General features: G+C 40.0%; 2 protein-coding genes and 1 long non-coding RNA gene across 10 annotated transcripts in view; 1 reads left to right on the top strand and 2 right to left on the bottom strand.

The window, feature by feature from the left end:
- sav (scaffold protein salvador) overlaps positions 1-3,160 on the bottom strand; it is a 28,567-nt gene extending 25,407 nt beyond the window's left edge. For 4 of the 7 annotated variants that reach the window (XM_053793769.2, XM_070098901.1, XM_070098900.1 and 1 more), the window contains exon 1: positions 3,057-3,160. The gene's annotated coding sequence lies outside the window, so the exon portion shown is untranslated. Of the gene's footprint in view, positions 1-2,947 lie in introns of all 7 variants that reach the window. The other 3 variants (XM_053793764.2, XM_053793766.2, XM_053793767.2) reach the window with 3 other exon arrangements.
- LOC138854638 (uncharacterized) overlaps positions 1-13,051 on the bottom strand; it is a 111,905-nt gene that overhangs the window by 37,747 nt on the left and 61,107 nt on the right. The gene's annotated exons all lie outside the window — the stretch shown is intronic.
- LPCAT (lysophosphatidylcholine acyltransferase) overlaps positions 3,611-13,051 on the top strand; it is a 165,999-nt gene continuing 156,558 nt past the window's right edge. The window contains exon 1 of one of the 2 annotated variants that reach the window (XM_053793771.2): positions 3,611-4,069. In XM_053793771.2, the coding sequence (XP_053649746.2) occupies positions 3,950-4,069 (120 nt within the window). In that variant the 5' untranslated portion in view covers positions 3,611-3,949. The remainder of the gene's footprint in view (positions 4,070-13,051) is intronic. The other variant, XM_070098902.1, reaches the window with a different exon arrangement.

Here is a 13,051-nt window from a genome sequence, read left to right as displayed (position 1 = left end):
ATTGTCTCCTAACCGAACAGGTGCGCATAATGGCGGTGCAGTCGGAAGCAAGTTTGTGGCGGTTCCACTCCTTCTTTTAGCATTATTACAGCTGTGTTTTGTGTATGGCACCAAAGAGGGGAAGAATGTGCTTACTTAAAAAAAAAAAAAAAAAGAGGGAAATATTGTTGCCCGTGGATACAGGTTGGTCCAAGGCTGGGGAAAAAAAACATAGAAGACGACGTGCAGGATTGGCTAGTGTTACGAAGACGACCCTGGTGTGTGCAATCTCTGACGGATGCAGAGATTGAAGAATTAGTGTTGCACCCGGAACATTCCAAAAGTGACAACGACAACCCAATGCCTCCAAGACCAAAAAGTTCAGCAACAGATGTCAAAGCACTTTTGGAGTATTTGGAGCATCCACTGTCCACAGCCCATTTGAAAAGCTATGGTCCTGTGGTCCATGAAATCCAGGAGGCTGTTATTCGAGCCCAGAGTGTCTGGTCTTACTGTCAGACGATGTTGAACTCGTTTTTTAAACCTACAACGCAGTCGCCAATGGCAATATGATGGGGTATGGATGACGATATGATGGTACAGATGTGCATTTTTTCCCCCTCACATATCCAGAAACTCCATGTTTCCGAACCAGTCTCGGCCCATATAGTTCGGATATGAGAGGTATCACTGTACATATTTTTAACACATCAAGCATCTCCCACCAAGTTAGGGTGACCCAAAATGAGAAATTAGATTCAGTGTCATTCCTTCAATTGCTGTCTTGCCAGAAGCATGCAGACATCACTGTTCAATGACTTTTTGAACTACAACTTCATCCTTTTTTCAGAGCACAGGCACAGGACTTCCCACCTATCAAAATGGTCATACAGTTTGGATCATGGGGGTAATCAAGTCTGATTTCAGAAAGGGGAGGGTAGCTCCAATTCCTTGGATCAAGAGCCATCTGCAAGTATTGATGTAACTAACTCCCTTAAAGCTTTGTATATTTAACAGATCTACAACTGTGCGTAAGTAGTTTACACTATGTATGATAATTGTACTTATGTGTACCTGTGCCATAATAAACTTACTAGCTACAGTAACAGAGAAATGCAAGTGATCCTAGCAACTTTCCCATGTCTTCAATCAGTCAGATGTGTCTAATATTTTCTCCTGTGTATAAATTTAGCAAAACTATTGCCAATCAGTAACCTAACATAACCTAATGCAAGCAATAAATAGGTTATTTGATAACTTATGGTTATATTTGGTAACATTTTACAAGTCGGTGATCGTGTGGTGTGGGTAATTTGCTAACGTTGGAAATTTAAAGAGTCAGTGACACTGCCTAATGCTGAGCATAGCTACAGACTGATTTAACTAAAAATTTCTTTGTATAGCACTATTAAGTGACTATCATATCTTTATTCTGATAAGGGTAAATATATTATCATTATTGTAAGATAAGATAAGATTTCGTTCGGATTTTTAACCCCGGAGGGTTAGCCACCCAGGATAACCCAAGAAAGTCAGTGCGTCATCGAGGACTGTCTAACTTATTTCCATTGGGGTCCTTAATCTTGTCCCCCAGGATGCGACCCACACCAGTCGACTAACACCCAGGTACCTATTTGCTGCTAGGTGAACAGGACAACAGGTGTAAGGAAACGTGTCGGAATGTTTCCACCCGCCGGGAATCAAACCCGGGCCCTCCGTGTGTGAAGCGGGAGCTTTAGCCACCAGGCCACAGAAATTGTGAGTATTAAAAAGAAACAGGTAAACACTAGGACATAATGTTTTCTAATATCAGTATCAATCACCAAGGTTTATACTAAGGAATGAATATATGTGAACTTAAGGAGATAATACAGTGTTAAAATTTAATTATTACAGTTTTATTACCATTATATTTAAAAACAAGTGCTAAACCTGTATGGTTCATAAAGCAGCAAAAAATGTAATAATGTAGTATGTGGAGTCAGTGTGGTTTCATACAATGGGTTAGGTGGGTGTTGTTATATCTTTATTTACTACAAGTACATATACATGGTATACAGGCCTAGCTGACATCAATGACATGCATGTACTACTATATAGAAAGTCGCTTATTATCAGAGCATTTCGGACAAATTAGGCCAGTTTTGTCCCAGGATGCAACTCACACCAGTCGACTAACACCCAAGTACCCATTTTACTGATGGGTGAACGTAGACAATCGGTGTAAGGAAACACGTCCAATGTTTCCACCCCTTCACCAGGAATCAAACCCGGACCCTGACCGTGTGAAGCAAGAACTTTTGCCACCAGGCCACAGGGCTCAGTTCAAGTGTAAAATCAACATTGTACATTTCATACTATAAATATCCAAAATCCTCAGAGGAGCAGGCTTCCACTACTACCATTTAAACTTACAACGATCATATATAATACATGAAGGACCCTAGGTAATTAACATGTTGGTATGTGTGATCATTGTCCTTATGTGTACTTGTACCTAAAGAAGCTTATTTACATTATACATAATTTAACCTAATATCACCAAACCATTGCATAAAACATACAATAACTTGAGTACCATAGAATGGTCAGCATTTTAGGCAAAACTTTTGACTAATTTTAATATCCACATAGATATATTTTTTAAGGATCTAACAAATAGTATTAAGTTTACTTAGGCACAGGTACACATAAGTACCTGTGTAAATTACCTAGGATAACCCAAAAAAAGTCGAAGTGACTTACAGGTATTAATAGAAACTTAAGTTTAGTTAGACTATACAAGTCACTAATGGAAATAAAGCAAACTATATGCCTATACTGGGTTATCCTCGATTAAGTTTTCATCATTTATCACAAATGTATGACTAAAATAATCATGTGCTTAATCTATATTTTAAAGAAAGTTAAAAAAAAAAAAAACTTGTGCAATCATATATTTAACTTGAATAAAACTTGTTCTACACACCACGAAGACGTAGACTCGGGTTATGAATTTTGGCTGTAGTTTGAGGTAGAATACATCTAGGTTAAAAACTTTGGTTGTTCCAAATTTTCGAATAAAAATATATACGTACATAGCCAGTAGTCCTTGAGCCAGATTTGTTTACATCAGTGAGGATGTTAAGAGGATCCAACCCTGTAAATAATAAGACTTGAAACTGTTCTTAATTGTATGTAGGGTCGGATTCTTTTATCTGGAGGGGAAATTTGGTTCTAATCTTTTGATGAATTAAAATAAAACAACTGGCAGTCAATCTCTATAATGTAACGGGGTATAATGAATTAAAATGTTTATTTATTCTCTAAAATCATATGTCTACATCAGAGTTACGTGATTATAAAGATTTGAGCTATTATCACTAGAGAATAAATTTGTCTTATTTAACTGACATACTTGATATATCCCCCTATATATGTCTATATCTGGGTGTATATAGTGTACACTGAGAGATTAACACCTGTTGTAGATGTTATAGTATTCTTAGTATACAAGTGAACTGCAGCGTTAATGACCTACGTACAGTCGATTACCTTTAAAGAAAACAAACTAACCGGCCTAATAACCTAATACATCTAACTTAAGCCAGTTGCATTTGCCTTTAAAAGAGATAAGACTACGTAGTGTAGCCATGACAGGTGGTGGGTGCGGGTGCGCACAGGAACAGCGCGAAGAGCTGCAGCAGCAGCAGCAGCATAACGTGAACTAAGAGTCAGTTGTCAATGAGTGTTGCAAGTGGGAGGTTGTGTTATCTCCCTGGTTCCTCCCTCGATTCTAACTGTTTATTTAAAACGCTTGATATTCACCAGTTTATAACTGAGAGAATACGAGAGACTTTCAGCAGAATAGTTGCCAAATGGAAGCAGTTGACGACTGATCGAAATTCATGGTAGCAGCAAGTGTCTAGAGTGAGAGTAGTGGAGAAGATTCATCTCTCGTGGGATTTTTTTTAATATTGAGATCAACTCGATGTGTAACATGAGTGAGGAGGGCGGGGAGCAGCGAGCCCCGCTTATTGAAGAGACATCTCAGCTGCTTAACCCATTTGTTCACCGCCTTGAACTGAACACAGCCTATGACAAGTTCAAGGTCAGTTCAAGGATGTATTCTCTCCAGCCACCCTGGTGAAGGGCTTTTGATCCGAGGAACTGAGGCTATTCACTCCAAACTTGATTATCTTTTCCTCCAAGCACTCTATGACCTTTGCGGGTTTAGCGCTTCTCCATGAATGCGGGTTTAGCACTTCTCAATGAATAATTATACAATGCCTTCAAGATAGATTATATTGAAAATAGCATCAAAAAATTTGGAATCAGGTCAACACGTATAATAGCTTTCTCAATGAAAATAATTGGCCTAATATACAGAGCAGGTTCTTTTAATTAAGAAATGACGTATTATGTTCTTTATTAAAATGCTGTCTATCCCCCGGTACAAATTATTTCTTATGCAATTTTTTTTTTGAGAGAAAAATGTCACTTGTACATTTTTTGGTTTATTCTGGGTAATTTACACTATGATACTTATGTGTCGCTGTATAGCCTTTGTGGTTTAGCGCTCCTTTTTTATTATAGTAATAATAATGTACTTATGTGTACCTGTGCCTAAATAAAATTATATTTTGGGTTACCCTGGGTAATTTACACTTTGATAATTGTACTTATATGTACCCGTGCCAAAATAAACTTACTGACTGGCAGCACGTCAGGGCCAATCAACGGTTAGTATTGACACTTCTGGCCAATAATAGTGAACGTAAACAAAGACACGCCAGCCCCATACCTACCGCTGGCTGAGTAAGGTTGAGTTAGGTTAGGTTATTTAAGGTTGAGTTTCGTTAGCCCCCGAATGGAAATAAGTCACTGACTTTTTTTTTTGTTATCCTAGGTAATTTACACGTTACTATGTATGATGATTGTGCTTACATAAATTTACTAGATCATTTTACGTTTCATGAATCTGTACAACATAAAACAATGTCCAATGAAAATAATTTGTATAAAATACCGACACAATGGAAACATAAACACACATGCAGTTTAATGTGATCCTTTACCTTCCACCCCAGGTAGATCTGTTTGTGACTTGAAAAAGCCCACTGTGTGGGCGAAACGTTGTCAATAAAGGATCACATTAAACTGCATATGTGTTTGTTTCCATAAAACTATGTCCACTGAACAATGCCCATGACAAAACCAACCTAATATTAGACATGTCAGAAATCTTCAAACACATAAGTACCAGATTTTCATAATTACCTATATATGATATTTATCTTTAATTCCCAGGTTAAATCCAAATAATTTACCACCAGTGGATTTAGCGTTTCTTTTTGATAATAATAATAATAATAATAATAATAATAATACCACCAGTGGAAATAAGTCAGACTTGTTTAGGTTTATCCTAGGTAATTTACGCACGTTACTATGTAAGAGAGTTGTAATCGTTCAAAAATTGTGTAAACTTATACCCAAATAAACTTATAATCCAGCTTGTATAAATTTTAAACAGCACTGTGTAAAAGTAGACAAACAAATATTTCGAAGAAACCCCGTTTTATTGATTAAAAGTAGCTTTGGCCAAATTTAGGCAATGATTCTGGTAGTCGATAGTCTTTACACCAAACACCCAACCATACATTACATCTTTAAAGTTAGCTAATAAGAGTAATGCTATCCAACAATATTTGGAAAATGTTTCAAATCTTTAGCAGATATATGTTATTTCTTTAAAAAAAAGGGTCATTAAATTGTAAAATGGAATCTTGGTCGTCAAGGAAGTACACAGCAACGAACAACATGAAATATGCATGTACGTAATTCATGCATCCCTTGCCTAGTAATGTCAAGCACCGTTGACTAAGCCAATAAATGGATCAATAAGTTATATTTAGGCTTAGGACCTAACTTTAAGCTTTTACAATGTTTTTATTTTAGTAAATTACGCAGAATTTAACCATAAATAACCCGATCAAGCTAATGTGACTTATTTCCAGTGGGGTCCTTGAAAGTATGTGCTAGCAGCAATTGGTATTCCCAGGTACCAACCAAATTTTAGGCTACATAACTTCGCTGATCAGAAGAGTAGCAGTGTGCTCAACGTCGTATAGTCGTTGGGCAGACGTAGCTAGGGAGGTCTCGACACTGTAGGTTTTGCGTCCTTAGTTTGATATTCCCATTGCCAAAACTATAAAACGATTCGGATTATTAAAACCAGAAGGTTAATAATGTAGGATAACCAAAGAATGCCAAGTGGCTTACTTGCGTTTGGTCCCATAGGCAAGTTCCAGACTCAGTGCTAATTGCAAAAGGGCAACAGATGTATAGAGACCGGGTCATGGACCAGGCCGCGGGGACATTGATGTATACTCAAGGTATACATCTCACCACTCGCTAGTTTTGAACCGGATCTTTTCCGGTTGAGTCGAAAGAATGAGAAAGTCACATTGTTGGACTTAATCTTAGCTTAAATGTAAATAATATACTTTTTGTGCACATAACATGTCCTCAAAACCATTGTATTTTTTTCTGTTGTATAAAAATTTACCACTGAGCAATGAAACTTCTAAACGTTTGTGTATCATTAATAACCAATATTTTATTTTTTCCATTCTTTTATCTTTACTTTCGATGAATTCCGAGAGTTTTCCTACTCCCTGAGCCCGGTCATGGGCCAGGCTCGTTTGGTGCTTTCCTGGTCAACCAGGCTGTTGCTGCTGGTGACTCGTTGACCCACATATCCGTCACAGCCTGGTTGATCTGGCACCTAGGGAAGTTTCTAAATGTAATTCATGTACGGTAACATTCGACTGCTGAATAACACAATTCTGCGCTATCAGCACACACAAGTTGACTAAGATACCTGCTACATGAGCTCAATGTAAACACAACTCTGTTACTATGACTTTAATGGGTTATCCTTGATTAAATCCGAATAATTTATTACCACTGTGTGCCAGTATGTCGGTTCTTTACACGAAATTTGCAGAAATTTCAAATAGTTAAAAAAAATTGTAAATTTAACCCGAATGGAGCTTACTTCCGGGGTTGACGGGGCGAAGTAAAATAGTGCTCCCTGGAATGTTAAAAATGTAGAGTATTGAGAGAGCGAGCGCGCCTTAAGGGAGGGGAAGGGGGATACCTCGATGCCCGTGAAGGAGTCTTCATTCAAGGAACTGTAACTATCCTCCATTGCTTCCTACCTGATTACCTTACATTCTCCCTTGGCGCTGTACGACGTATGGGTTTAACGCTTTCTCATTACTAAAATAAAGATCCCTCAAGAGAGGTTCCTATATGCCGGCGAGGGGGCTCTTGATTCAGGGAATTGAACCTGCCCTCCTCCTTGGATCGAACATGATTGACTCATCGCCAGGCGCTGTGACCCATACCGGTTTAGCGTTTTCCTTTAATAATTCAAGAGCTGAATGTTACCTCTACTGTACTTGTCAAATACCAGAAAAAATGATAGTAGGTACTGTGCTTAATTCCCGATAAGTCTCCGCTCGAGGAGTGACGGAGGCTTGATGCTCCGACCGTTAATTTCAAGACAGGAACTCTGGTATTTTCTGTGGGGTGATTCCTAGAGTCATCGACCTTCGTGGCTAGGTATGGGCAAGTCTCCAAATACTGGGTGTCCCGTAGCTCGATTGCTAACGCACTCAGCTCACGCACTGAGCTCGAATCTCCGGTACGGCTGGAAAACATTAGGGACGTGTTTCCATAAAACACCTGTTGTCCCTGTTCACCCATCAGTATAAAATGGGTACCTGGGTGTTAGTGGACTGGTGTGGGTCGCATCCTGGGACAAAACTGACCTAATTTGCCCGAAATGCTCAGCATAACGAACGGTTTTCTATATAGTAGTATGTCATTGATGTCAACTATGGTCTGTATACCTTGTACAAGTACTTGTAGAAATTAAGATATTACTTAATGCCCCTGTTACCTAGTAATTATTACATGTGGGAAGTGCTAACTTGTAGGGATACAAGATTTCAATAGGTTTATTAACCCAAGATAACCCGTTAAGTTACTTATGACTTATTTTCCGTTGAAGTCCTTTGATTCTTCTCAGGATGCGACCCACAGGAGTCTTCTAACTTACTGCTAGGTGAGCTGGGGCGACAGATATAAGAAAACATTCCCACCATTTCCGACTGTGCTAAGATTGAACCCAGATCATACAATTCTTGGGAACGGGAGGTATTCATGGTTGATCCAAGGAAGTAAAGTGTAGCTTCAGTTCCCTAAACTAAGGGCCCTTTACTGTTGTCAAGGTGTTAGTTGGCTGATGTGGGTCATATCGTGGAAAAAAGAACTCAATGTAATTTAATGGAAATAAGCCACTCCGCTTGGCTTCTTTGGGTTGTTCTGAACTGATACCCCTGAGGCTTACTAATCCCATTAAGTATTCTTTTTCTTAACAATAAATTTGTCTTTGTATTCGATACGCATACCTTCGTTAATCTTTAAATATTCAGTAACGTTGTCCTGTAACAGTATATTTTGTGCTGATTGTGCAGTACCTACACTTAGCAAACATTCACCAGCCATGACCAATAATTCTACTTTTGACTACCACAACTAAACGGAGAGTGCATCGTCTGGGAGGAAGTGAGAGGCTGGGCTGGGAGCCAAAGATTTAAACGCTAGCACCCACCACCGATACATTCCTTGCCATTATCACCACCACCACCATTACATCCCTTCACATTATCGCCACTGTCAGTATGTATCACCACCAATACACTCCTTCACAGTATCACCACCACCAGCACACTAACAGTATGACCATCACCAGCACACTTACAGTATACAAGAAACTTTTCGCGTGCCATGAGTATACTATGGAGAAAGAGCTTAGATATGGGTGAAATGTCAGTCACTAAAAACAACGGACATAGCCCCACTCCATAAAGGTGGCAGCAAAGCATTAGCTAAGAACTATAGATCAATAGCTCTAACGTCCCACATCATAAAATTTTTTGAAAGAATGCTAAGAAGCACGATTGCATACCACTTGGATTCCCAAAAACTGCACAATCCAGGGCAACATGGGTCGCTCTTCCCTCTCGCAACTACTGGATCACTATGATATGGTCTTGGATGCACTGGAAGAAAAACAATGCAGATGTAATATACACAGACTTTGCAAAAGCCTTTGACGAGTGCGATCATGGCGTAATAGCGCACAAAATACGTACTAAAAGAATAACTGGCAAAGTGGGGAGATGGATCTTCAACTTTCTAACCACTCGAACACAGAGTAGTGGTCAACAGAATTAAATCGGAAGCTGCCATAGTGAAAAGCTCTGTTCCACAAGGCACAGTACTCGCTCCGTACTGTTCCTCATCCTCATATCAGACAGTGAAAAGCTCTGTTCCACAAGGCACAGTACTCGCTCCGTACTGTTCCTCATCCTCATATCAGACATAGAGATGTAATCCCCAGCACCGTGTCATCCTTTGTAGACGATACTAGGATCTGCCTGAGATTGTCATTTGTTGAGGATACGGTTAACCTCCAAGATATAAACCAAATTTTCCAATGGGCAACGGGAAACAATATGATGTTCAATGACGACAAATTCCAACTACCCCGTTATGGAAAACTGGAAGAGATAATAACTAGAACTGAGTATACTACAAACTTTGATTATACAATAGAGCTGAAAAATAATGTGAGGGACCTGGGAGTAGTAATGTCTGAGGATTTCACGTTCAAGGATCACAACAGTGCCACGATCACAAGTGCAAAGAAAATGATAGGATGGGTAATGAGAACGTTTAAAACGAGAGATGCCAAGCCAGTGATGATCCTTTTCAAATCACTTATTCTCTAGGCTGGAATACTGCTGTACATTAACATCTCCGTTCAAAGCAGGTGAAATTGCAGATCTAGAGAGTGTACAGAGATCCTTTACTGCACATATAAGTTCTATCAAACATCTCAACTGCTGGGAACGCTTGGAAGCACTTGACTTGTACTCGCGTGAACGCAGGCGAGAGATATATATCATAATATACACTTGGAAAATCCTAGAAGAAATGGCCCCGAATCTTCACACAGAAATTACTCCCTACGAAAGTAAAAGACTGGACAGACGGTGCAAAATATCCTCAATGAAAAGTAGGGGCGCCATTGGTACACTAAGAGAAGACACCATAAGTGTCCGGGGCCCAAGACTGTGCAACAGCCTCCCACCATGCTTAAGGGTAATTACCAATAGGGCCCTGGCTGCTTTCAAGAGGGAGCTGGGCAGATGCTTAGTCGGTGCCGGATCACCCGGGCTGTGGTTCGTACGTTGGACTACGTGCGGCCATCAGTAACAGCCTGGTTGATCAGGCCCTGATCCACCGGGAGGCCTGGTCGTGGACCGGGCAGCGGGGGTGTTGACCCCCGGAATCCCCTCCAGATAGGTAGATCACCAGTACACTCACAGTATCACCATCAAAGCCTCAGTGTGTACGTTTTATTTAAGCAATCAATACGTAACATTGACAAGCATCCCGTATTTAGGAGAGGAACCTTGTGACGACGTTTCGGTCAGTTCTTGACCATTGTCTACACAATGTTCCAGGAAGGACCGAAACGTCACCATAAGGTTCCATTCCTAAGTGCAAGTTTTGACTTTTTATTAAATTGGTTAACATACATGGAATGTTTTTATAATTTCCATAAAGGCACAGTTTGGTATCTTTATTGAAGAGACGTTAAGCCTGCTCGGCAGGTTTCTTCGGTCGAATTACAGAGGCGACAACAGAAGTAGTGAAGATGTAGATACGACGTGATAGTCTCTTTGCCTTGAAGTAAGGTTGAGGTGGGGAGTCACTCGGCCCTTGGTGTGTGTTAGACCCCATAGCTTCGATCAGTGTACAATCTTCCTGAGCAGGCCTGGTCGTGGACCTGGCCGTGGGGGCGTTGACCCCCGGAACACCTCCAGGTAGACTCTAGGTGTCTTGCTCATCTACTTGTCGACATTGTATACTAATAATATAAACCCTTATCGGTATTATATAATGTAGATTTTATCTAGGATGACCCAGTAAAGTCAATGTGACCTCCGTTGGGGTCAGAAAGAGAGAGGAACGAACGAACTCAAGCGTGTGTGAAAGCAAGATCCCAAGCATGCAAGAAAGCGAGTGCGCGAGGGCAAGGACACGTTATAACACAGGCACACGCAAGCGCGGACGAATCAATACTAAAACCACTACGTTTCCTGATATATGTAAATTACTTGTCATATGGGATCGCATCCTTTGCAGATAATGTGACGCTATTAAAATGAATAGGAACAGGAAAGGACAATGAGGGTCTCCAGGGAAATTTAGACATGGTATAGGGGTGGTCAAACAAGTGGCTGGTGGAGTTCAAGCAGAGTAAATATGAAATCTTGAAATTCGGTGAAAGGGAGGGGGAGAATGTGAGACGAACTAACGACTGGGCGAGAAACGGTAAAAATATTGACGAAAGGAAAGAATCTGAGTAACGTCAATGAACACATGGCTGGAAGGTCACATTAACCGTATGTCTCCGGCAGCCTATACGACAGTAATCAATATCATCGTTCTACATATATTTTTCATATGAAATTTATGTCTCACCTCGACAACAACGCTATCTTATTTAAGCACATTTGAATACTACTAGTCAGCCACAGATAGGAAGTTTTTCTAATTATGTGTTATACTCAAAATTTAAGTTTTTTTTTTTTTATGATGGAAGTGTGTCCCACGAAATCGTAATAACATGATTGCAAACAAACCACAGTGCGGGTGGCGAGTGAGTCGAAAAAGTCCAGGCCATTGCGTAAGCCACTGTGCCAGCTGGCTACAATAAGATTCATCCAACTAGGTATATTTATACTCCACAGGGAGGTTAGCATGGACCCCCTACTGTGACTACAAATGGAAGTTTTTATAGACGAATTTTCTGCCAGCGTGGCTATGGGGAACTCGGGCTCAAATCCCCTCAAAACAGCCTTCATGACACATTGGCCTGGAGTGTTAATCCTCACTCGCCATGGGTTCAAACCCCCACCCGTACCGTGGTTAGTTTTTAGAAAGTGTGTATTTGCCGGGCAGCGAACAGTTTCGCAGACTTGACGCTTCATCCCTCAAGGAAAGGTTCATTCATTCCGGCGAGGAGCTCTTCCAGTGAATTGGATGTAACCTTTTTCTAACTGGAACCTGAGTGTCTTTAATTTCCCCATGCGCTGAGTGACCCTCATGGGTTGAGCGCTCCTCCCATGAATGTAATATTAATATTGAAACGGTTACACAAACTTATAAATACGTATATTTAACCACAAAGAAGCAGATTGAAAACAAGGAACGCAACACATCTGGTAAAGCCGTTCAATATCTCTACGTTTGGGCAACCGACTGCCAGTCAAATAACATTGGCCGTTTATGTTACTTCTGTTTCAAGAAGTTATAGCTCATTTTATGTTATGAAATGTACTGAGCTGAGGACGAATTCGCTAGGAACTCCACTTGCTACGTTCAGCCATTCAGATATTTCTTCACTTAAAATCTACCTTGCAGAAGAGGCTTTTATTGAAACAACGTATCACTGTGTAGTTTTATAAAGCTCTTGACTTGAATAGTAATCACTCGTTATTTCCCATCGGCGAGGTAATCATCGACTCAGTCTGAAATATGTCTCTCATACCTCTTCATTGTATTTTAATATCATTTGTAGTATTTCCGGAAATGGAGTTACATGTGTCGGCACTGAGACATTGAGTGTGAGTAAAACAAAGAAATACCAATGTTTCAAGTAATTATATTTATTAACTGACTCAAGAAATTATCATGGAAAGTGCTATACACAAGTGTGTTACTTCAGCATGGTTCACAGTATTGACAACTCTGCTTATTTATCAGCTAATGATGGTGGAATCATCGTCCCAGGCCTCCTAAAATTGAAAGGAATTATTACGGAATGAGAATTATTAAAAAATGTGAAAATGTAGATAAGTGCATACTGAATGTAAGTCGAAGTTTGTATAATTTACCTTCCATCTTATGGGTTCACGAGACAGAGAAGAGACAGATAATCTTG

Source organism: Cherax quadricarinatus, chromosome 65, assembly GCF_038502225.1.
Source record: "Cherax quadricarinatus isolate ZL_2023a chromosome 65, ASM3850222v1, whole genome shotgun sequence".
NCBI lineage: Eukaryota > Metazoa > Arthropoda > Malacostraca > Decapoda > Parastacidae > Cherax > Cherax quadricarinatus.
Note: the sequence above shows the minus strand (reverse complement) of the source record. Positions and strands in the feature narration are given on the sequence as shown.